General features: G+C 39.5%; 1 protein-coding gene across 1 annotated transcript in view; it reads right to left on the bottom strand.

The window, feature by feature from the left end:
• Positions 1–25826, bottom strand: part of fer1l4 (fer-1 like family member 4) — a 30294-nt gene extending 4468 nt beyond the window's left edge. The window contains exons 1-40 of the mRNA XM_085457342.1: positions 25667–25826; positions 23828–23883; positions 18676–18764; positions 18042–18141; positions 17853–17950; positions 17680–17724; positions 16759–16923; positions 16584–16644; positions 15596–15727; positions 15456–15518; positions 15270–15354; positions 15021–15189; positions 13448–13625; positions 12593–12779; positions 12111–12190; positions 11138–11263; positions 10855–10921; positions 10075–10181; positions 9727–9835; positions 9201–9429; positions 8638–8770; positions 8446–8546; positions 8237–8324; positions 8033–8149; positions 7769–7921; positions 7189–7396; positions 6845–6969; positions 6384–6518; positions 5031–5204; positions 4645–4755; positions 4378–4539; positions 4068–4239; positions 3807–3919; positions 3565–3681; positions 3234–3273; positions 2843–2943; positions 1208–1342; positions 1016–1135; positions 750–877; positions 203–373 (exon numbers count right to left, since the gene is read on the bottom strand). Of these exons, the coding sequence (XP_085313468.1) occupies positions 203–373; positions 750–877; positions 1016–1135; positions 1208–1342; positions 2843–2943; positions 3234–3273; positions 3565–3681; positions 3807–3919; positions 4068–4239; positions 4378–4539; positions 4645–4755; positions 5031–5204; positions 6384–6518; positions 6845–6969; positions 7189–7396; positions 7769–7921; positions 8033–8149; positions 8237–8324; positions 8446–8546; positions 8638–8770; positions 9201–9429; positions 9727–9835; positions 10075–10181; positions 10855–10921; positions 11138–11263; positions 12111–12190; positions 12593–12779; positions 13448–13625; positions 15021–15189; positions 15270–15354; positions 15456–15518; positions 15596–15727; positions 16584–16644; positions 16759–16923; positions 17680–17724; positions 17853–17950; positions 18042–18141; positions 18676–18764; positions 23828–23883; positions 25667–25745 (4829 nt within the window). The 5' untranslated portion in view covers positions 25746–25826. The remainder of the gene's footprint in view (positions 1–202; positions 374–749; positions 878–1015; positions 1136–1207; positions 1343–2842; positions 2944–3233; positions 3274–3564; positions 3682–3806; positions 3920–4067; positions 4240–4377; positions 4540–4644; positions 4756–5030; positions 5205–6383; positions 6519–6844; positions 6970–7188; positions 7397–7768; positions 7922–8032; positions 8150–8236; positions 8325–8445; positions 8547–8637; positions 8771–9200; positions 9430–9726; positions 9836–10074; positions 10182–10854; positions 10922–11137; positions 11264–12110; positions 12191–12592; positions 12780–13447; positions 13626–15020; positions 15190–15269; positions 15355–15455; positions 15519–15595; positions 15728–16583; positions 16645–16758; positions 16924–17679; positions 17725–17852; positions 17951–18041; positions 18142–18675; positions 18765–23827; positions 23884–25666) is intronic.
• Positions 25827–25828: the final 2 nt, after the last annotated feature.

Here is a 25828-nt window from a genome sequence, read left to right as displayed (position 1 = left end):
TCTTATGCCAAAGGTGCTCATTTGGACTGTGGAGGCCATTTGAGTACTGAAGTTATTGTTATGTTTAAATGACAATGAGTAAGATACAATAAGATATAGTTTATACACAGTAAGAAGCAAAACAATTTTTTTACGTGTCCAAATTGTAGAATTAAATTTAAAGTGTCATTGTCCAGAGCCTTGAATGACTTGCGGTACTAACGTGTCGTAGTAAAGAGCCAGACCGCAGGAGGCTCTGTGGCTGCTGTAGAACCGGTTCTCCAAGTCAATCCGTGTCTCTCCGATACGGTCATCGGCCCCCACAAGATCGTGGTCCATGACTGTGATAACCAGCTCCGTCTCCAGTGGGAAAGACACTGTGAGTTCAAATACCCTGAGATACAGAGTCAGTCAGACAGGCAGACAGACAGTGAGACATATAGGCAGGTAAACAAAGAATCAAATACAGCTAGACTGACACGCATCAAACAACTAGAGTTGAATAAAAACAACTCGAAATTGTGCAATTTTATTCTTTGTTAACTTAAAATTTCCAACACAACTGGTCTGAGGAGGCTTTGGTGCAAATGATTATGGGATGTCAGTTTCAGGCTTTTTTAAGATTCAAGAACTTCAGACAAGTTCAATTAGACAATGTTACATATTATCGTAAAACGAATAACCAATACCAACACTAACAGTAATAAAACAAGCAGTTCCACAAAAAAGCAAAAAATAAAAAATAAAACCATAATAACTGTGGTACTGACTCTCCAAATATTGGATTGAGCTGTTTGGGGATGTATCGATCTTTGGTGTCCATATTCTGCTCTACAACTTGGATCACAAGGTAAGGGTCTGCTTTACCATTTGGGTCTGTGGGAGCCAGGCTGGTGGCCTGCAGGCACCAAACACACAGCAGGAAATAAACATCAATTGGGTCCAAACAGATATCAACCCAGTGCAATGCAGCTGCAGGCAAGAATGTGAATTTGGTTATCGAATGCACAAAGCTGTTTGTGTAAGCAAGAAGGACCTTGACTATGTAGACTCGAACTAAGACTTTAACTGGTGAGTTTCTGGGGATTCCTTTGATGATCTGACAGCTGGTGTCTTCGGTGTCTTCTGGTTCAATCGGATAAACCAGGAAGGAACCCTAGGGAGAGAGAGAAGTACATAATAAACACTATTTACCAGAATAATACACAGACAGCTCTGTATACATTACCTTGTATTTTCCCATCAGCCTCGCCTCTTCATCCTCCTCCTCATCCTCACCGCTTGCTCGACCTTTATACACAGGGAAAACCCGCAGCCAGTCCTGAAAGTGACTGAATTCTGACTCCAGATCGCCTCCATACAGCTGAACACACACACACAACACAGAGAGAAAAATGTCTGAAAGTCTACCCCAGCTCCAAATCTGCTCTGTTGTTACTCATTGGCATCAAGGCTGCGGAAAAAACTCGACTCAGAAAATAGTCGCACCCGAAACAACTGAAGCTACAGTGCACCTGAGAAAAATAGCCATCCACATCCTGCTTTGGTAGGGACGGCAGAAGGGGCCAAATTTAAAAAGCTGGAGTACCAAGTTATAAGATGATTGTGGTAAGCTGCACCCATAAAATCTGCAGGTACAACAGACGGGTATCTTCCAACTAGTGCTAGACTAAGAAAAGCAAAATTTATCTCACCAAAACTTGAGGTCAGTCTGCTTGGATGGACTGAATCACACAACAAGTCACATCACTTGTGAGGTAAATTCATTAAAAATTCTCTGTAAGGCAATCATCACCACCACAAACTTGATCCAGACCAGAGTTTAGTGGTCAGTGAAGAAGAGGTGAAGCCTTGCAGAACGATGCCAGCTACAGCTGCGCATGAATCACTCAAAGGGGCCTTTTCTGTAATAATGCATTGCTTTAAGCATTAATATAATGCAATCCTTTTGTTGTATTTGCAGTTATTTTAAAGGGCCAGATTATTATACTTTTTTGTTTTTTTGTTTGACTGTATTTTGTTACCCTCTATTTATACTTGTGTAATGACAATAAAGTTGAATCCTAATCCTTTTAAACTGCCTGTAAACATGTAATTTTTTATGCTAACAGTATTTTAACAATGACGTCTATGTGGATTGACTCACAACTTCTAGTACTTTCAACTGATTTAACATTTCTACCCAAATTTCACTTCAGGTGCAAACTTTGCATGTGACAAATAAAGGATTGATTGATTGATTGATTGATTGATTGATTGATTGATTGATTGATTGATTGATTGATTGAAAAGGTTGGGAACTGGGGAACCCTAAAAGCTTTGCAAATGTTCCTGTGTTTTTATTTTTCTAGAAGCTTACAGTGAGTTCTCTGGATTTTGTATTTGTTGTAAGCGTTTAAATGCACAGATGTGTTTTTCTAAAACCCAATATAGCCAAAATATAATATGTGGGCTTGAGTTTAGACACCTTATTAACAGTTAAAGTAAAAAAGATGTTTATGACGAGTTTTTGATTTTATGAAATTGCCTGAATATGTGTTAGTCCTGCGACAGACTGGCGACATCCTGGACAGGTTGCCTTGCCCTAAGACAGCTCGGATAGGCTCCAGCCCGCTGCAACCCTGAACTAGATAAGTGGAAGAGAATGAATGAATGGATGGATGGATGGATGGATGGATGGATCAATCCAAGTGAATGGAGGTCTCCAAGTTCACAACTTCACAGTTAACATATCAGTGTGGGACCAAAACAGTTTGTAATTGTTTTTCTGAGAGAATCCTAAAGACTCCTTTTAGTAATGTGGCCATAAGATTATGATTATGGATCAGCTGCTTCAGGCTGGGGATCGATTGTGAAGTCACACCTTTAGTGTTGCAATCTTTTTGCGTTTGGGAGGCTCAGCCTCCACAAGCACGGCTTCCTCCTCTTCCTCTTCAATGTCCGCCATGGTTAGATTTACTCCCTCTGAGCAAAGAAGAACATTTTATTAAACACACACACATGGGCACACACACGTGCTTTCTCTGTTATATATCTATCAACATTTTATATTTAGACATTTGGACTGTTGGGATTTTTTCTGGATTGGGACGCCTAATGCTGCAGAATAAAATCATGTTTTAGAAGATTTTATGTCAGAATGTGTTTTCTGTTAAACATACGATCCTTGTAAATAATCAGATGATATGTTGTTGATATTTAATAATATAAAATAATACAGATTATTTGAACTAAATTTAGCCGTTTAACTGTACCGGTTTCGGCTTGTTCCTCCATCTCCAGAATCTCAGCAGCCTGCAGATGGGATCAGAACATTAGGACGACTGAAAAATGTCCTAATTAGTGAGATTATTTATTTCTCATAAGCTTAAGCACATATATTTGCACATGTTCGGTGGAAAGAAATTATTTAAACATAAGGTCTCTTGTTGAAAGTCTCAATTAAGCAGAATTTCATTGATTCTTAAGGTATTATATTATTGAAGCCTCACATGTATCCACGGCTCTGTTTGAAATTTATATCAACATTTAACCTTTTTGTCCATGAGGAAAATTAACAGGTACACAGGTAAATTAGTGTCTCACCTGCTTCTCGAGCTCCTCCAGTGAGGCGTAGTATTTCGACCACCAGTCTAACTCCTCCTTCTCAGGCACCTCCTCCTCTAGCTCCTCCTCCTTATTTCTAATTTTTTTCAGGGGTGCCTAAAGACATTAAAAATATTTTTAAAATGTGGATGGTTGAAATTTGATTTGAAATATGTCTGAACCTTTCTAGTTCCTAGTTTTTAACACCCAGCGCAAAGTGAGTGGGAGATTAACACACATACATTAACCAGCTTTAAGGGGTTGATGGGAATCTTGGACTGTTTGACTGAAAGGTTGCTGAGTCCCATACTCCTCACTGACATCAGAGGGTCCATCTTCATTGAACTCTTCTTCGCTGAAAAGACACACAAAAACTTTTGGAGGATGCTGAGAAAACTGTCTATTGAAACCTTGTGGAAACAAATGAGTAGTACGAGTTACTCGCTTGCATTCTCAGCAAACAGCTTCAGAGAGCAACATTAGACTAATTTTGCAGGTCTTACCTTTTGGCTTGGGCTCCTCTTCCTCCTCTGGCTCCCCAGCAACCTCACGCGGGCCGTAGTCCATGAGGTTCTGAACCACATGGGACCCGACCAGAGCAAGCTGGCCAAACGCTCGATGCTCTACCACAAACACTGTGAGAGGAGGATGCAGGTACAACTCCTCCGGCAGCTCCTAATCAGACCACAAGCAGGAAGAGGAAACAGGACAGGAAATGAAATTTTACATTTTTGCACCTGTTCTGAATTTGTACAATTCTGCTTTTCTTTATACCAGAATTGTTCTCTTTAGCATCCTTAACTAGTAACTCACCACATCCATGTAGTGGACCACCTCTTTGAAGTTTGGGTTAGTCTTGTAGCTTTCAATCTCCTCAGACTCCAGTTGTCGTCCTGCACACTCGATCTTCACCTGAGGGTGCTCCACCTCAAAGAGCTGCACTCGCTTCAGGTCCCGCAGACCCCAGAACAGCACCTGAACGCACACAAACAAAGACACAGATCTCGCCCTATAAGCCAAAAGTCCACATTATCCATCTGCGTCACATCAACAAACTTTGTGTGTCCATGTGTGCCTGACCTCAATCCTGAAAGTCTTCAGCACAGGTCGCACTCCTTCAGGGATCAGGTAAAAATTGTGCTCTTCATCGTAGTTCAGTTCCTGCGGGTCCACGTGGCTGGGGAGAGTGGGCTGCAGGGGGAAATGTTTTTGGTATTCACTATGTTTGATCAGTTCAGACACACCACCTGTGTCTCTATGTAAAAGGACGTTTCTGATTTAAAAGAAAACGAAACTTAGTTGCTGCGACCATGTTTTCTTTTTTCCTCTTTAATTTTATTAACCAAATTCATTGAGATTTGTCATCAGATCTTCTATCAGATTAGAAACAAAAAAGACTGTTACTCCAGATTCCTCACTTTAAATATGAACTTTTTTTAAGATTGTGACTGGCTGACAGTCGTTACCTCTCCAAACCCAGAGTAGTCCAACTCGATGAGTTCAAAGGCAGCCAGCAGCTCTCCAGCGGAGACCCTCCCCATGTTAACATCAAAGAAACGGAGGCGGGGCTTTTCATACAACTGCTCCACGGTTTTAAACTCAGGCTCAGCAAAAGCTCGACCCAGAGGCTTCGGACCACCCTGCGCGCACACACACACACACACACACACACACACACACACACACACACACACACACACACACAATAGCTATTATGACATCACTTAATAATAAGTCGACGATGTGGCAAATACTAAAACATTTCATTTAAAAAATCTGCTCCCATATGAGGTTGACATAGCAGAACATCTTCCTCGATCTCACCCTATCCGTAGCGTCTTCCTCTCTCTACCAGCCGGTGCTATCATTTCCAACATGATAGCACGGTTCTCACTACCATCTTGTAAACCTTTCCTTTCACTCTTGCTGCTGTCCTTGTGTGACAAATCACCCCTGACGCTTACTCGACCCACTCCACCCTGCTTGCGCTCTCTTCATTGTTTTGGATCATTGACTCCTTTTAAAGCCATTCATCTTCACTACCTTTACTCATTCCATCTTCACCTTTCCACATATATTCTGTCTCGCTTCTACTGTCTTTCACGTTTCTTCTGCAGTGTATACCTCCACCCTAACAGGTCCTCTTCCACCTTCTTCCTCTGGATAAATCAAATGGTATTCACTGTGCAAAAATGACAGTGAGCCACTAAGAGTCTAAATAGGGAAAATCTGTTGATTCCATTCATTAAAAAAACACTTATGAAAGCTGTTCAGTTCTGATTACAACTGCAGAAACACATTTAGCTCTCACCTACTAGATTGCTAAAGGATACCTGCTATGTCTGTCCTTATTTTAAATACTGACACAGTGTTGGATGTTCCAGTTACAGACAACCAAAGTGTTTAGAACTTAATCCCTGTGAGCTAAACTACTATAAGTGCCTAATGTCAAACAGTTTTGTCTACTCTTGGACAAAAGCTATCACTCTTCTGTTTATGAGACAAGCAGACAAGCAGTATAAAAGTGGCTTTAAGTGAGAGGGAAGATTTGTGTCAGACAGCAGATGAGCTGGGGGGCTCCAACAAGGTGAAATATAAGAGAAATAACACTTATTTTGAACTGTTTATCATGCAAAGCTACTTTAGTACAGTCCAAGTATATATATGTGGAGCTGGAAATTAGTATATGAATCCGTTATAAACTTATAAACTAAAGTTCTCACTAAGTGTGAGATAATATTTTCTATTTTAAAAAAATGAAGCGCATTATTTTATAATAACATTTTATAATAATATAACAACGAAAAAAATAACATTACCACAGCATCATAGTCGTAGATGTTGATGATGATGAGGGGCGGATCCTGTTGGAGATCCTCTCTCGTTCCCTCTAGCAGAACTCTGTCGAACACCAAGCACTCACACCAGGCAGGAGAGAGTGTGTCTGGCAACATCTGTACATATCAAAAACAGTAGGTGCAAAGTTTACGAGCTCTGATAAAAGATCCCATGATAGTATGTTAAAAAAGAAACAGACCAACAGATGACTTTAGTGGCAGGTAAATGTAAAGAGAGACCCAATAATGATTATCATTTTTTGTCACCCTTAATTTCCCACAAATTTCCCACGTGTGGGACTAATAAAGGTTATCTTATCTTATCTTAATTCTCACTTTAGCTCATTTTAGCCTCAATGATTACTTTATTTTGCCGATTCAATGTTTCAAATGTGGAACGTTTGAAACATTGCACTTACAACTGTTAAACCTGCTGTACCTACCCTTGTGACCTGGCAGTGAGTGGTGAAGACCACCCTGGCAAAGGGGTCTGACAGGCCATCATCATCTGCAGCCATCAAGCCACGCCCCTGGTACAGGTGACATCGTAGCTGGTAGTACCTGCGGTCTGTGGAGAAAGAACAAAACCAACATGAACAAACAGCTGAAACTGTACGATCAACAAGTCAAAATAAAAGAAACTACAAGGCTTTTATGTAGAAGTACAAATTTATCAATTTATTGCAGGGAACTTTAAATGTTTGCAAACTCTAGTTCTCTAATAAGATTATTTTTTTCACCTCGATGCTAAGCTTCCACCAACACACAGACGTTTCAGCTGACTCACCTTGGCAGGACAGTCCGAGAGGAAGCTTCCTCCTTCCACCCGTATCAACAAGCCCCCTCTGCTCCTCCCCCTCTCCTATGTCCTCCGCATAAACTGGCACAAAGTCCTCAGGCAGGCAACTGATGACCTCTTTGCTGTACTTGGTAAGACCAAGCCACAGGTAGACCTCAAGTTTCACAAAGATCTCACTTGCTGGACCTCCCGGAGACTAAAAGGACAGACAGATAAATGGGATGAAATGGGAAACATCAGTTTTTAGAGCGTGACCATGAGAGGAGATGAATTATCTGTGTTGTTATCAGATCACTGTTGTAAAAACAAACTTTATTCATCCGTTGTGAGAATGGACCTCTACAAAAGTTCTTTGACTTGTCATAATTATTACTGTCATGTTATCATTGCTATATTATTTTTTATCGCACCTATATTGTTAATATTATAAGTTTTGACAGATTTGTGTGGTTTCATTGATTTATGAATTTATTTCAAAACAAACTGCCCCTAATGGTATTACCAGTGCTGGATTTAACTAAAGCAAATTATCATGGGTTTCACTGATGACTAGAGACGGAATGGTTACCTTCATGTAAAGAGTGCTGACTTTGCCACAGTCCCGCCCCCTCTGCTCCTCCACCAATGAAAACAGGATGGAGTAGGCCGGGATCCTGACGTAAGCTAGTCGCTTGTTTCCACTCAGTAGCCATATGAAAGCATCTGGGATGGTACTCTGGGGCTGAAGAGAGCACAGCGTGGGCAGTAGATGTCAGACTTGCAACATATTGTACATAAAGCGATTTTCTAACATCTTTTTGGTGACTATCAGTCACACTCTTTGAACTCTGACCTCTACAGCCAGTAGGCGGAGCTTCTTGAGGAATCTCTTGCTCTCCATTAGCCGCTGTTTGGCAGTCCGTCTTGTAATCCTTCGCCTGGCCCTGACTGCTTGCCTGGCCAGCAGGATCTGGACAAAGTAAGACATTCAATCAGGCAGAGAGAAACAGGCAGGTAGATGGTGATGGGTAAAGGAAGGACATGAGAACAGACTCACCAAATTCTTCTTGATGAAGTTCCTTCTGCATTTATCGAGGTTGTTGGGACGCGACTGAGATCTCTTTTCAGAGAAAGCACTGAACTGTCTGCAGAGAGAAAGAAGGGAGAACATTAGAAAAGTGAAAAGACCAAAAGACAAATAAAGTTAGATCAGAACAAACTAAACTGAATCATTTCTAATACAGCTTTCAGAAGGAGGACACTGACTTGCAGGAGACCACGAGCTCCAGCAGCACCTCGTCCAGTCGCTGCTTCGCTTTACTCCTCGGCCTCCTCAAAAGTTTTTCCACCTCATCGAGACCAATCTCCTAAAAGTAGAGAGAGCACGGATGGCGCTGTATGCATAACTTAAAATATATATAATTTCATTTTTGAAATTGGAAATCCATCGAGTCTCACCAGCCTGTCTGCCATCTTGCTCAGCCAGTTAGCCTGATAGAGACGAAAGCTGTGGTCTTCAAACTGACTCCAGACAAACAAACAAGGCTTCGATTTCACTAATGGGGGATGAAGTTGGAGACACTGGAAAGACCTTAGAGGCCAAAAGACATAATGAAAGTTATGTTAGGGCCACATATAAAAAAAATATCTCCTTAAACAGGCAATCGAAGTATTGGAAAAGACACGGGGTTATCATTTGAAGACGTGAGATGACAGAGAATTACATAGGTCACATGCATCTTCTATCAACACTGTTCATTGGTTAATTCAGTTAATGGGCTGCATGGGTTATAGTATTTGAAGAATGAACTCTACAATATTTATCAGAAGTGTCATCACAATGTGATTAATTTATTTCTGCAGAAAGTTGTCTAATGCAGAGCTTCTGCCCAGGGATGGACAAACGATGGGAAGACTTTTTCCAAACAGAAATCATTTTTGATGTTCTTAAGTTATCTTGAGTTAAGGTTAGAAAATTGTGATGAACCGTGTCCTAGTAATCTAAAGGGGGCAGAGGTTACCTGCTGTACTCGGTGGGTTGGGGCCTCATGGCAGCAGACACAGATCTGTTCTCAGGTTCAGGACTTTGAACCTCCTCTCGGTCCAGCTCGTCCTCTGAATCCAGCAGATTCCGAGTCTCCTCGCTCAGATCCTCTCTGCTGCTCCTCAGCTCTTCCCTGCTCCTTCTCAGATCCTCCTTGCTCTGCTTCTTCTTTGACTTCCTAACCTGTACTGCTTTCCCATAATTCCCTGGGAAAAACACATCAGTACCTGGAGTTCAAGGATTCACCATTGCAAATAAAATGTGAAATTTGAGCCCCAGGCAGCGAAAACCAGAGCGGCCACTGCAATCTGTGGTTTCTTCCTCACAACCACAGAAGGTCCGTCTAGCTATCAATTTACAGGATTTGACTCAATCTCTGATATCAACAATTTACTAAGAAAATAATAATCAGATAAACTATCAGTGAAGATAATATCTAACTGTTGACCCACAGTGACTAAACCAGCAGTTCCCATATCCTGCAAACTGACCACCACATTTACCTATGGAGAGTTCAAAGGTTATTGGTTTGGTTCCTACAGATGGTTCCATCATTGTGACTTCAAACAGAGATGCAAACAGCAGAAACTCCTCCTTCTGTCCCAGGAGACCCTGAGGAGGAAAATAACTTCCCTTAAGTGATGAGCAGAAAATTCCCAACAATTTAGAAATTTAAAAAAATCATGTATAGTGTGTCGTTCATTTCTCTACGTATGCAGAGAAGGGAAGAGCAGAAACAAAACAATGAGAAAAGATCAAATTTGATCTCAGTGTTGAAAACAGAATAAAAAATATGTATATATATATTTTTTTTAAATATTCTCAGCTATCACAGTATAATTGGTACTCACCTCTGGGAGAGGGTGGATCTCCTCGACATCCACAGTCGCAGCCTCTGGTACCTCAACACTCGCCTCCCCTGACTCATCAGGTCCACTAGCAGCCTGAGATGCTGCTGCTACAAGAAGGAAGCAAAACAAGTGGATTCCTTTATTCTGTACAGTTAACCTATTTTTTTATCCTAACTATACTTTTTGTCATTGGCTTCGATTATCCAGAGTAAATAAAGGAAAACATATTGTGTTAAAAGATAAAACATTTTGTTTCAGCTCAGCTTTCAAAGAAGTCTGAGAATATCAGTGAAACAGTTTTGCCCCCAAAATTTCTTCTCGTTCACCACAACTGAATTCACTTCCTCTTACTTCAAACTCATTAAGTTGCCACTGGGGGAGGTCATAAAGTCCTGGTTTTTTTTCTCAGGCTTCAGACTGTGCTAAATGCACTTTTTTTCAACTGTTGAATCTGTATGATGTCAAAGAAAGTAAATAACCCTTCTATGGTCATGTCAGGTACACAGCTTTGCTGTCCCAATCACCTGCTGTCCAGATCTTTTGGTTATGAGATGGGTGAGCCAATCGGTAACAAGACGCTGGAAGGTGAATCAGTCAGAGGAGGAACTAGGGGTCTGCATCAAGACTCATACAAAGTGAGTCCAAGCACAAAAGCACAGAGCTGAAACTGACTGGAAAAGGTCCCTTCATCTCCAGTGATCTAATTTTTCTTGAAAAAAATGCACTTTGGCAGCTTAGACATTACTTTTGTTTATTTTCTCTCAGTTTCAGCAGACTGACCTTCCTTCTTATCTTTTTTACTGCTCCTTTTCTTCCTCGATCCCAGCTTACTCAGGGCTCCTTTCATCTTTAAGGGCAAAATATAGATTCAGAAATGAATTAGTAACGTCATTAATGCAGAAATCAGGCCAGCAATAAAATTAAATAACATTGTATTACATGATGTTGTTGTTGAGATCCAAAATCCTGATTAGAGCGAAACATCGTATAGAAAATACTGCTGATAAACTGAAGTGTTTGCGAATTGTTTTGACTGATACTGAAGTTTCAGCTGTTCAGGTACCTTTCCCAAGGCAGCAGAGCCTGTGTCTGCAGCGATGGCTGAGGAGGAAGAATAGACCTCCATGGAGAGAGCGAGGAGGATTCGGCCACGGTAGAACAGTCCTTCGCCCAGACCCTCATTCAAAGCCTGAAGAAGTGAACAAAAGATATATCAGTATACATATTGTCATTGTTACATTTTTCCCCTCCACATTCCCTTTGGAAAGTAATACCAAATACCCACCCAGAACACATGGTAGGACACCAGTCCATAAAAAAAAACGAGTATTCGCATAGGTTTACTACTGCTGAAGCCGTGACCTGCATGCTATAGTTCACATGTACACATAAAACACACAAATGTTAATGTGATAGGGCTGCTAGGTGGGCAAGTTTTGAAGTCTTAAGCAATGTAGGTATGTTAGCACTGAATTTGTCCCTGAACCCTCAGAGATTGTATTTTATTATTTGTAATTGAATTAATTGAGGTTGCCAAACCACAGGGACACATTGGGCGGGTTTTTAGATTCCCAACATAGTAATATTCTTCTCCTTCCAAGTAGCATTGTGAAAGCAGTGATGTTTTTATGTTACAAATTATCGTGAAGTCCTCTAGTTACGATTATTTTAATCCTGCAAAGGCTACATATTATTCCTGCGGATGACTCCACAAGATGCCTGGAAGTTTTTAAACAGCAGCTGATTAGGTTACATTAGCTTAGCGTACACACTGTCAGTAGTTGAAAGTAGCCAATATTATTCTGTCTAAGGACAACACAATTGTTAGTTCTGGGGGGACTTTGGATAGTAGAGGAGATTTTTTTTATATATATATATTTAGATAAAGCCAGAAGAACTCTTACCATCTTTTTTAGTCTTTGTGCTAAACTAAACTTGCTGAATGAGGCAAACAACAAATATTCATCTCCATCCTATTTTCAGATAGAGAGCAAAATACTGCCTTTCTTAATGCTGGTTTGCTGGGTGTAGATTACCTGGTGGACATCTCCAAGGGTGGAGTTCTGAGGAGATCCATAAAGGTTAACCCAGCTTGGGCCAAAGGTGGGGTTAAATCCTGCAGATAAAGGAGGGACAGAAATTCTACTGTTTCAATTAATGGTATAATACATTTTAGCATAATACATTTTTCAAAATAACATTTTTCAAATAATGTCGGTATGCCAAACATGTAACGTTGGCTGTATTTAAAAGGGACAAAAACAAAATTTTGTCAATACTTATTGCTTTGCTTAAAACTTTTCAGTTTACCAATAATACAATTTTTAATCATTGATCACAGCTTCCTTGAAGCTTTGTTCCTACCACAAGTGAGCAGGAAGTGTTAAAGTGACAAATACTCGGTTATCTTTGCAGATTAAGATTTGATTTTCAAGTTTTTCATCATTTTTTAATAGAATTAAGGAAAAAAAAACATTATGCATTGTTTTATTAAGACAGTGTAAATCTGGGGTCACACCATTCCTGGTGGGGTCAGAGATCTGCTGCAAGTCAAGAAAGTGAGTTGCCAAAGCGATGTCGCCCATCTTAGAGTCATCAAGAATCTGAACTTTGATTCGCTGAGCCAGAGGAGGAAACTGTTCAATGAAGGAGATCTCCTCGTTCCAAACTGGGCAGTTGGTGGCAGTGGCGACAGATGTTTCCCCCTGAAAGCAGACACACAAAAAGATTATGAAATGTGACAACTCCAAACATTGTTATCAAAAGCAAAACAACTTAAAAACAGCCTATTCTGCTTTCCGATATTTTCTGTGATATATGATACATGGCCAACAATTCAGATAGTGATGTCAGTGTATGTACAAGTAAACCCTTCAAGCTGAAAGGAGGCCTTAGACTGCTGTAAACATTCACTATCAGACAGTTCTTTCTACTCCTGGTTCTGTATTTATTCAGTCAGAAGGAACATCCCTAATGTGGTCAAGATTAGGCTGTCAGTATGAAAGCCCAACCTGCAGGCTGTCCAGACCTTCTGTTTGTGGAGGTGAACTAATTAGAAAAAAGTTGGGTTGAAGGGGGAGGAGCTAAGCAAGCCCATTAAAATGTAGGTAAGGATGATTTTAATCTCTGAAGCTACTCTAGCAAAACTAAACAGAGTTGAAAATGAGCACAAAAAGTTTAATGCAATTCTAGGACTGACCTATGAATATTATAAAGCTGTGAACATCCTGTTTGTGTTTTTCTTGCAGATGTGACAATAGCAGAAACCAAAGTTTGGTACACAAGTTGAAATGCAGGAAAATTTGTTTCAGCAATGCTTCTGAACCAGCACTCAGACCACAAACAACATTTGTACATTTATATATCTGAGTACCTGTTGGCCAGCGAAGGTCACCTTCACATAGGGGTCAATGAATACAGTCCTGTCAGTGACAGACACAAAGGCCATTAGCCCCGCCTCCATGGTGGGCAAACCCTCGGCCCTGTAGATCCGGACACGGAACCGAGCCCAGGGGCGCTCAGAAGGCATACCACGAGGAAGCAGCAAGTTCCTGCAGGAAAAACACAATATCACAACCCACTGATGATGTGTGCTGTATGTTTTTATCAATCTCAGATTCAATAGTTCACAACGAGATCTGCATTTTTGTTTTGCTGAGATTTGATGCGCCCATAAGTTTAGTGGTTGAACTCATGACAAAAGTTAGCAAACTGGAACCTTTAGAATAAAGAGCAAAATTACTAGTAAGACAGACGACCCCATCTCATCACGTCATCTAAACACAGTGAATCCTGAAGTAAAGAAAGGGGAAGTTTAGTGCATAGACATATTAATAAATCACAGGAAACTAGACAGAAAAAGCGAAACTAGAAACACAGAAGGAGTTGTTTATATCGAAACTATGTTTGTGTGACGTGCAGCAGAACTATATAACCGTGCTGGCTTCTAATGCTTTCAGACCTGAGCTTGTGTGTTTGTGTGTTCAGGTCTCCATTTCCGGAAATGTAAAATAAAGATCATTTTTTGAGCTTGACCACTCTGAGTCCAGTTTTTCTCTGTCGCCAAAAGAATTCAAAAGAACAGAATTTAATAATACTTAAGTGCTTCCATTAGGTAAATTATCCAGAACAATAAGAGGTGGTGTTGATTTATTTGTGCCCACACTTGATTTTAGGGGTCTGCTAGGACTGAGGTGGCCTTGTTAAGTCATAATCTCTGCATTCACGACTGTGTTATTTTGTTAAACAAGGACGCTATTGTATTTTTCATACTCAAATTAGGGGGTGTATAAATAATTTTGTTTTAAACATGAGGTCAGCAAATGTGGAAATAATTCCATTTAGGGAAAAATGGGCTTTAGACTGGTCTAAACACTCAATATCAGGCAGTTTTTAGCTCAGTTGGCCCAAGGACTGCTATACCATGGCAAGCTAAAATTCACAAAAATCACTGCTCCTCCTGCAGCACTGCTCAGAATTACTCAAACACAGAATGACTTGAGGTCCTCATTGCCACATTTTTCATTTTATCACTGAATTGTGATGGATCAAGAGCTAGATGAGCGAGATGACTTGTCGGGACTCGACATGATGCCAGAGAAAGCAGCAGAGTGCAGCCAATACAATCATTTCCTGTGAATACAGAAGCCCAACGCACCTGCTGTTCAAACCGTTTGCTTATGAGGGGCAACAATAAGGCCATGTACAAAGGGAGGTTGAGTGTGAAGGGAACTAAAACTGCTTGTTTCAGACAAAAACAAATTGCTGCATAATAATAAAAGTATCAGACTAGAAATGACAGGTTCTCTTTACATCTTCTGTTTTTTATGTTATTGGTAATGATTATTATTGATTGTTTTTACAATGATAGGGACTAATCTTGTTTGAAATAAAGGTGAATAAGACATGAGGACTAATAATGATTCCAATACGGCATTAGAACTGACTTTTCAATGTCTTCGGTGGCTCCAGACGAGGAGGACGGTGGCAGACTGGGCATGCTCAGAGTATCCCCCTTCATTAGCACATTGAGGCTGGCCTTGACATAACCTTTGATCCCCGACCGTGTATCTGCAGGATCAGTGAGAGGAGCCCACTTCTGGTAGAAGCGGTGGTCTGGAGAGGCAGAGAGAAAAGAGGTCAGTGAGTACTGCAGTAGTCAGATCAGAGTACCACACTGTGAAAAGTACTTATACCCGGCTGGTTGTACACGGTAGATATGTCAATCTTGAAGGTTCCAATGTGGGTCAACAGGAAGGCCAAAGTCCGCCTGTGGAACACCTGAGAGGAAGAAACATCACAGGTGTTCACTTAGGCCATACCCTCAAGTATGTCACCATGGCAACATCATGAGAGACAATTGGAAAATTAATAGAGCTGACCTTTATCTCTATGACTTTATCAAGGAAAGTCTGTGGAGCTTCCTGGAAGTCAAACTGGAAGTTCTGAAAGAACAGAAAAAAACTGTGATGGACTCTACTGCAGTCTACTGTGTTCTGCTCTGATCTCCACTCCACTGTACCTCGTTGTAGAACGGACAGTTGGTGGATTTCTGAGTTGCAGTGTGTCTTTTCTGGTTTCCTACGCTGATGAAAACTGCAGGGCTGATGTTCACTCCAACCAGCTTCTGGGCCTCGAGGATGTTCACATTTACCTGTACACACACACACACACACACACACACACACACACACACACACACACACACACACACACACACACACACACACACACACACACAATTCAAATTTATGGTCTTTATAGTGTGTAATGATAGAGGACTGAGTGATATCCAGGTCTGTCTGTTGACTTTATCTAAAGCACATGTTGGTGTTAAACATAAGGCACAGGGGCGAGAATTGGCCTGACAAAAAGACTCAAATCTGGCCCACTGGAGTGTTTTGGACAATGTGAAGGGCACAGATTTTGGACTTTTAACTGTTTCACAGGTTTTACATTTTCTCCCACTGATAAAGACTGAATATTTTCTATGTATGATTGATTAATTATGAAATACTCTGACAGATTTCTTTCACTGACTACAGCAGCATTTCTCTATCCTGTAGACAAACTTTATCTTTTAATTAATGGCTACCTGGGACAAGATTCCTAATACTTTCCCAGCAAATGTAAGGAGGAAAAATTACTTAATTGGGGTTGTCAAATCTTAGTTTATGGGCTATGTGCATCCCATTTTGTTGACGAGGTAGCCAGATGAGTAAGACCATTACATAAAAACTGTAAGAAATGTGTTTTTGTTTCATGGTAAGTAAAGAAATAAACCAAAACAGATAATAAAAAATATTAACTCCAATATAAAACTCCAATGTTCTAAAATACACTCAAAAGTTCTTCTCCTACAGGTTTGTCTCTTTGCAAAGCCAGGCAGTTGGCTGGATTGGACCCATCTTGAGAACAGGTTGTGGTCTGCGTGCCGCATGTTTGGCATCCCTGACCTGAACCTGTCCTGTAAACACCAGCCTCAGAAATAAATAGCTGCATGAACTCACCTGGAAGCTCTGGACTCTGGGCATCGCTCCAACAGAACTTTTAGACAGCGGCCTGCAACGACTGCGCGCACACACGCACGCACAAACACACACATAAAACAGCAGACAGTAATCATTTCAACTTCACTCAGATAAGCTACAGGTAGTATAACATAGAGAAGGTAACCTGATTTACCTCAGCAGAGACGTAAAGATGATGTTCGAAGCCTCCATGTCCATCACGTCATCATCGTAATCATCGTAATCACCATCCTCGTCTTCCTCATCCCTCGGAAGCAGATTCTGCCCCAGGCGCCGAGCCTCTCTGTCCAATTGATCGAGGCGGCCGATTGTCCGCTGCCTGATGGGAAAATACGAGACACAGTGACAAACTCAACCACGATTTACAGAAACGTTATTCCAGCAGTGCACAGGCTTGGACTAGAGTGAGACACCGTGAATGGTCAGAGAGGCTTGCCACACTTTTGTGAATAATAATAATAACAAAAAACACTGACTTACAAAGTGTTTCCTAGTTTGAATAAAAGCCACATATCAAAGATAAGCACGCAGACACATAGGGTCACACGTTCATTCTAACATACACACTTCTATACACATGAAAAGGAGCGAAAGTGTGACTCAAAATAATGAAGGAAAGATGAGGGGAAAGCATGAGGAAGATGATGTTATCATAGACCTATGGCCTCCACAGAGGGAGGAGTCGAGGTGGATGGAAGCAGAGATTAATTAATCATCAAGCCTGAGATGATTTTCTTGTTTTTTCTTTTTCTTTGTTTTGTATTTGTGGTATCTTTGGGCTTTTTTTTGTTTGTTTGTTTGTTTGTTTGAATATATCAGTGACTCTTTAAATATTTATTTTCTTTTGTTTTATTTTTAATATGCTATTATGCATGTGAAGCCCATTAAATCTTTATGCATGATGCATCGGGCTATAAAAATAAATAAACTGACATTACTATAGACTGACTGCTTGATAAAAAGCTTGAATGATTAATGAATCGGAGACTCCTGTGAGGAAGAGTTTTACTCTATGTACAGAGCGGCTTTGGTGTCAGCTCACTTTAAAGATTGTGTAAGTGATGTTAATTCTCACCCTTCAATGTCATCAGCTCCTTCATTTCTGATGACCAGAGTTGATCTGAAGAACAAAAGAACAAAACTAGTCAAGCTAAAAACATCTTGCAGTGGCCGCTTTCATAAAACAGGTCTTTACTGCAGATGAGATTTAAAAAAAAGATTTTTCTGTCCAGCATATATATTACTTACTCATCCTTTTCTTCATCTATGCTCAGAAAGTCCCGTCCATCCCAGGTCCCTGCGGTTCCTTCAAGTGGATGAAACCGAATTTCCAGCTCTATGTAGATCTACAGAAAGAAGGAGATGTAACCAGAGGTAAGTGTTTGCATTTAAAATCCAGACTTTCATACAGCACCGTGTGTGATTGTGCGTCCTCACATCAGTCAGGCTGTAGCTGGCATCGGTGAGCGGTTCCCGTACTACCAACCTCCCAGAAGTCACGACATGCTGGAGGCTGATGATCAGCTTCCCAAGCAGTCTACAAAAACAAGCTTTCAGTATAACTTACACAACAGCATTTGATATTTACGCTTAAAAATACAATTTAGTCAATATAGAGAAAGTAAAAATGTATAAACATGTCAAAACTGAATTTCTTTTTCTTTCTACTCTAACACCACAGGTGCTTTTCATTACTTCATTTTCATTTTTCTCACATCTTATTCATGGAGCAACTGCAGGGCTGAATAACAATAATTAGCAAATCTGTGTCTGTTCATTGCACAGATCATGGATGGAAGGATGCTAATCAGGCTTGCTAGGGTTAGTACTCCACCCTCTAATCCAAATATGATCATTTCTGTGTATATAATCTATGTTATTAGGTCCTCCCAGCAGAGACGTGTGAGTGTTCATCATAATAATTGAAAGCACCCCATAAACTCACCAAGGACTTATCTTTTACTATTAATTATCATTATTAGTTACTATTTCATTATGACAAATTGCTAATAAGATGTGATGATGACGTTTTTGTTAATCTGTTAGATGTGTGTGTGTGTGTGTGTGTTACCTGTTAGAGAAGAATTTACTGCAGTTGTAAACGCTGACGGTCAAAACTTCAGTACTGATCTCTTTTCCGTAGTGAGGCCATCGGAAATGCTGCAAGTACACACACACACACACACACACACACACACACGCACGCACGCACGCACGCACGCACGCACGCACGCACACACACACACACACACACACACACACAGTTTTGAATGTATTTAACGACTTCTTCACTGAATTCAGATGACTGAGCTTCGTTCAGAGGTTTACAAACATGGTAGTTATGCTTCCATACACTATAAAACACACTATAGATCCTCTGACATCTAAACACAACGACAACAAGTAGATTTGTTTTGAGATTATTTCTATCATTCTGCTGGTAGAAATTGACACGAAAAAACATTTTAACATTGAAGTTGTCTTTGGCCAGAGCTGCAGTCATTTGTACAATTTCTTCTTTAAAAAAAGACACTGGACTCAAAACAAAAACCATTAATGGTCTTAAAACACACTCTAAGATTTAAGATCCCCAACATAAAACAATCAAGAACGGGAGTTTTCCACAGTTTTACACTTATACTGACCTGATTTCGTTTAAAACATTATGCATTAATCTTTCAGTGCCTTGACTAAGGACATTTTTGGAGGCAGTGATTGAACCAAAACAACCCAGTAAGTCTGAGTAAAAAAAAAAAAAATGGAAACAAGAAGGGGAAAAAATGACACTTTGAGTCAAAAATCTGGGTTAAGTGATTTTCTTACAGTTTAGAAAATATTTTTTGGAATTTATTTCAATAGAAGTCACTCAGAATTTCAAAAAATAATATTTATCCCAAAGAAAAGAAAGCTGTACTTCATTTTATTGTGAAAATAAATAATACATCCATAAAACCATAACTGTAGCCTACTGGGGTGGGAATAGTTCAGGAGTTGGGATGAATAGGGGGTGTATTTTTATGTACCAGAATATATTTGAAAATTCAATAAAGAGATGTGAAAAAGTAAGGAAAAATAAAAATAAAACCACACTATCTTTGTGCCAAATCATCTTCATATTCTTGGTTTACACATTTGTTGTGTAAAACTTTATATCAGCTACTGTGCAATGCCTCTGGTGCCTACATTTTCAGACGCACTTCTTGTATCTGAAGCATAGATAAAAGCAAAATATGGTTCTATGATGCAGTTTGACAATTACGTCATGATTTTTAATTAGCATGCTGGGATTCTCAGATAAAAGTCATAAAGAAACAAATCTGTCAGGATCCATCACTCATCATGATTCACAGTTATTTAGCTTCATTTATTTGTAAAAGTTCAGTTTTTATTTCAAATGTTAATATTTCCGTTTTCTCAGCCATGACATCTTGTAATTGTTGTACTAAAAGAATTTGATCCTCAAACAAACAGAAAAATTAAATCTAGATCCAGGAAAGAACTTTGGACATTTTCCACTTCAGCTGTTAATCATAGTGTGGCAGACACACACAGATACACTCACCTGGTCACACCTGAAGAACAAACAGATGTCTGACTCAGAAGCAAAGAAATATATACTCAGATACTCATGATCACGTCACAAGAGGTTTCTGTATTACTTTATCAACAAACAGGAGGTTATGTAATGAGACTGAGGCTTTTACTCGGCTTTCTTTTTTCATCTTTGAAATCATGCAATAGTGTTTCTTTTTCTTTTAATGTATTTATTGTCGGAAAGGCCTTTCAACTTCTAAAATCAATCACAGAAGAAACAATAAGAGAGAAAAAGAAAAAACTAATAAGTCAATAGATACAGAATCAAGAAGGTGGGAGAACATGGATGGGGACACATCTGGAGACGGGGATTATACTGAGCTAAAATGTGTCAGGAAGGCTTTCCACATGTGAGAAGTTGTGGGATTTGCCTCAGAGAGAATGGTTGATCGTATCAGGTTTAAGAAAAGACATTGTATCACAGAGCCACTGCACATGGGAGGGAGCATTGCTGATGGAGTAGGAATAGGTGTCACATTGCCAATAATGAGGTGAGATCTCCATCTAACCGGTTGGAGAATCGTTTGTACTCCACTGGGACACCAAAGATGGCAATACGGCGAGAGTCACGTTTAAAGAGAGTATTTTTGACACTGTGTCACAGCAATGCTGCCAAAATCTCTGCTGCCCAGAAATGTTGCCAGGTGCTTCATTAGGTACCATAAACTTGTATTCTGACATGTGGCAGAGATGTATCCTCTTAGATATATCTCTTTTGGAAGAATGTCAAAAGCTCTCATTTCTTTAAAGCAAGTCAGAACTGCAGCCAATTATTCATTATTTATAATACGATTTTACACTTTTGCACTTTTATAAATGTAGTAATATTTTTCTTGTTAAACTAAAGTGTGCGCATGTTGGATGTAAAAGCCCAATTAGGGGCATTAGTTGGAAATGAACAGTTCTCTATGCAGCACATGAGTGTCGTGCTCTGTCCTGGAAACATGTTAAACTGAAGTGTGTGCATTAAAACAAATATTTAAATTAAAAATAAAATAGAAGAACGCATAATATGAAAAATAATAAATATCTACTCTCTTCTGCTTATCCCTCTCAGGGTCACGGGGGTGCTGAAGCCTGTCCCAGCTTTCTAAGGGCGAGAGGGAGGGTACACCCTAGATAGGTTTCCAGATTGTCACAGGGATAATGCATCGAGACAATCATTCACGCTCACATTCACTCCCGCATTCAAACCTATGGGCAATTTAGTGTTTCCAATGAATCACTAACTGCATGTCTTTGGACTGTGGGAGTATCCGGGGAGAAACTGGGCAAACAGCAAACTCTGCAAAGAAAGACCCTGGCCTGGTGGTGGAATTGAACTTAGGAACTCCTTGCTGTGAGGCTAACCACTGTGCCTCCCAATTAATAAATAAATATCATTAAAATATTTTAAACATTTTTTATTTTAGTAGCTCACCTCATGGGTGAATCTGTGCTTAAATGTCATCACCATATTTTCACTGGGCATCTCCATCTCCTAATGCTGGCCTGTCTCCAATCAAAATACTTTTAATACTTAAGACCCCGTAAATATTTCTGGTTTTGGCATTAATTTCTGATTAGCCCGTGGTCATGGTTCCCATTTAAGAACTTCGGTCAGATGGCTTTTCTTGTAGCCTTTTCTTGTAACACAAGTAACTAGAAAAAGGTGCCCGTTGCTGTCTTCATATTCAGGATGTATAATTGATGGTGTTTGCTTTCTTTTTCAAGTACAGTTTCTGCCTCTGTGCACTGAAATATTCTTGTCTTCCTTCTATGTCATTAAATAATTAATAGACTAGGAAAGAATCTCTGCACGAGTTTCTCGGTTTGGTAGTTGGTCAGCTTTGTTGAATCTCCTCATGTCTTATGACATTTTATTCACACAATAATGTCAATTTGTTAAACCTCTTTCTTTTGTGTGAACTAAGTATAAAAGTCGCCTTAAAGCTTATCGGAAGGAATCCTGTCACAGTTACAACTATAAATGTAGCAGCTCGATAAAATGCCACACATACATGTCATACAGTTAAAATGTTGGACTTTTTGGTTTTGGTCATAAATGACAGCTTTAGATAAATTCAAACTATGACCTGATAATAAAGATTATAAAGGACTGTGAATGGTAGTTACATCCCTGAGAATGAATCAGAATTAACTGAACAATACAGCCTCTCTGCATGATGTCTGTACCAAATGTCACAAGATTACAAGCAGAATTTGTTGATGTCGGTTTGGTTTGTAAACCAAAACTATCAGTCCAGTGTTGTAGTTCAGTCTAGGATTGGATGGGCTGTTATGTCTATCAAAACCTTCATGTTGAGTTGTTTAAATATTTTAGACCTGATCAGTTTAGTGGACCAACCAGCTAACAGACCGTGAGCCATGCCAGGAGGATGGATTCATCTATCACATCTGTCTTAACAGAGTGAAGCAGATTAACGTCAATTCATTCCAGTAGCAGGCGTGTGTGCTGAAGGAGTGGCTGTGTGTGCACTATAGGAGGGGTACACTCTCATATCAGTTTAATTAAAATAGTTTCAATCTGTAGCAGGCAAACAGCAGCAGCTACCAGCTCCAACACGCGCACAGCGTTTCTGTCTTTGTGAGGAGCCTCAAACTGACCCTTTATTGTCCTCTTAAAACCAAGTCTGACGTGTCAAACAGCCCCCTGCGAGTTCAACGTGGTCCTGATAACGATAAACAAGTACAGACCAGTACAGACAGAAAGGATGAAAATCATTTGATCTGAAATCTCAAATGCTCTCACTTACTAAAAGTGTGTTTGCACAAACCTGTGCATAAATCATGTGTCTTCCATTAGAATGAAGGCTAATCTCCGCACTCCCATCTGAACAGACATCTCTTTAAACGCCAGAGTCACACAAGAAACGAGCGATCGATAGTGATGCCTCCCTTTGATTTGTGGCCTCCTATTTGGAAAATGCAAGCTAAGCATTTTGGCCGGTCTTGTCACGCTTTTCTTTTTTGATTGTTTTGTTTGTTTTTTAATCAGACACAACTAACTTGTGGATCTGAATTGAGAAACTGAGAGCGATGGTATAAAGTGCCAGCTTCTCCATCGCAATTTTGTTACAGCTATATTAACCCCTGCTTTAATCTAACTTACAAATTAAATATCTCGCTGTGTTGAGGAAGACTTTAAAATACAGACTGAGAATAAAAACTCCATAGTAAAGTCAAAATACAATTTAGCGCCATTGTTTTATAGACAGTCTCATCTTCGTGCAACCAGAGGAGTCGTCCCCTGGAGATCATTAGAGAAAAATGCAGGTTTCAAGGAACTGGGTTTATAACTGGTCATAGTTTGAAGATAGTTTTGGAAAGCAGATTTGTCAGGTAACTATACATCTGGGGATTATGAGGACGGGTAAGCTAGCCTGGTAACTTTAGACTCTGGAGGTCTGCATAGACCATTTACCCAAATCCAACTAATGCCTGTGATTGTTCAATGGTGCTCAGAAAACAAGAAAAAAGCAGATGGAAACCAGAAAGCTTCCAGCACCAAAAATCCTTTGGTTCGAGATTGTAAATGTTCATCTGCAGAATATGCTTACAGGGATACATCCAGCTGGCGCTTTTCTGAATGGCATGAGCATGTCCATAGCATAATATGGTTTACTGACCTCATTGAAGATGGCCACATTCTCACACTGCAGGACTCTGGTTTTATGGGTGAAACCTGAAGGAAAGACAGACAGACTGTGATGCTTTTGTCTGCACACTGTGAATGAAATATAAACATAGCAATAAAACAATACTGCCTTGTCTAATGTTCCACTCTGTGGCTATGTTTTTTTTTCTTCTTAAAAAAAGATGTGTAATTCAATAACTTGCTGTAATTTTCATCATTTCAAGCTGCAACATTTCAGAAAAAATGTACCTCATTGTTTTTTTGCACAGAAATGAGTGATCCTTATCTTACCGTCAATATGTTTTAATTTAAATTATCTGACATTTACAAATACAGCTTTAATGACTATTTAATTCAAAGTAATGTCAATGGCATTATTTTAATAATTACAATAATTATATATAATATATATAATAAATATATTTTGGCCAAACGCTCATTCACTGTTAATTATTTTAACTTCATCGTCATCATAGTATGAATTTATTACAAAAGCCAAACCAGATCAGTTGTTAGAATGAGATAATAAACAGATTGTAAGATTATGAAAAAATTATAAAGATCTTACAAAAAAGCACCAACTGAAGTACAGCAATGTTTTATTTACACGTTAATGCATCAATAAAACACTCTAAAACCAGTTTATAATGGTGTGGTGGTCACAGTTACTTAAATACTTTAAATGCATCGCCTTTACTTCTAATTGAATCCCTGATAATATACGCATCAGCATCTGAATGCTTCACCTCTGCAGTGTAGGGACTTATTTTAATGTTGACTGAGTAACACCCATACGTGTACATGTGTAGCAATTTAATGTTTGTTCAAATGCTGACAAATAAACTTTTCTGTACGCTGTAATGAAAAGACCATCACAGAGTACACTTTAACGCTCTTCTTAACACAGCCTAAAAGTTGATTTAAGCAGTTTCTGTTTTACACCAGTACAGCTACTGGCAATAATGAAACAATAAGCTGGTTTCAGTCAAGACTGAAGTTGGCTTCGGACCACATCAAAAAATCGTCACTAGATATCAGGAAAAACTAGATAAAATTTATTAAAACAACAACAACAACAACAAAAACACTGGAAATGTGAACCTAAACAATAAACATCATCCTTGTGTAGTTTAATGCTTCTTTAATCCTGTCAATCATTTGAGCTTCAACGTGTTTTTACTCGTCATCTGAGCTCCACGTTTGATTTTCTTATTTGTTCACTGTATGAAATTTAAATTCATGCAGTGAATTTCTCAGCTTAAAAATAAACAAAATAAATAAATCTCCACATGCCAGCAGTGCTAAAATAACTTTTCCCTTGTTTCAGTTGCTACATCTGTTTGTAGTTTATGTATTTGTTCCCATTTCTCCTCCTCCTCTTACCAGTGTCCCTCCAGAGGAAGTGAAGCAGAACAAAATCAAGGATTGGCTGAAGTTTAAAAAAACAGTTTCTCTCTAACGTCAGAGTCTCAAATGTAAACAGAAGATGTAACGCAGTGACAATGAACTCTACACTGCTCTGCCACCATAATAAAAACCCATAATTCCAAATCAGTAATGCACCTTTTAAATGTAATACTCTGGATTTACTTGTTTTAAATTATTGGCACTTTTCTGTTAGTTTTTATACTTTCAGTATTTTTATGCAGAATTTAGACTGTTGCATTTTTACAGTTTGGTACTGTTACTTTTACGATAAAAAAAAAAAACGATAGAAGTTCAATAAAGCAAACCAAGAACACAGATCATGTGTGTCCTCACACTTTTGTTTCACTTAATGTGCCAAAGAGACCAAAGGTGTGTGCGGACATTGCTGCTGTGTGTTACCGACCTCTGAAGCAGAGTTCGACCTTTCTGTCAGATCGCCCTGGCAGGTTAAAGATCCTCTTCAGATTCACAGTGATGGACATGATAACAGACACCTGTTTTTCTGTCTATTTACATCATGTCCTTATGAAGTCGACTCATTGCTTCTTCTCCGTCTTCCCTCTTC

This window comes from Copadichromis virginalis, linkage group LG5 (genome assembly GCF_057382275.1).
Source record: "Copadichromis virginalis isolate Kocher_CV1m ecotype Utaka linkage group LG5, C_Virginalis_male_GT1.1, whole genome shotgun sequence".
Lineage (NCBI taxonomy): Eukaryota > Metazoa > Chordata > Actinopteri > Cichliformes > Cichlidae > Copadichromis > Copadichromis virginalis.
This window is presented reverse-complemented; position numbering and strand designations above follow the sequence as displayed.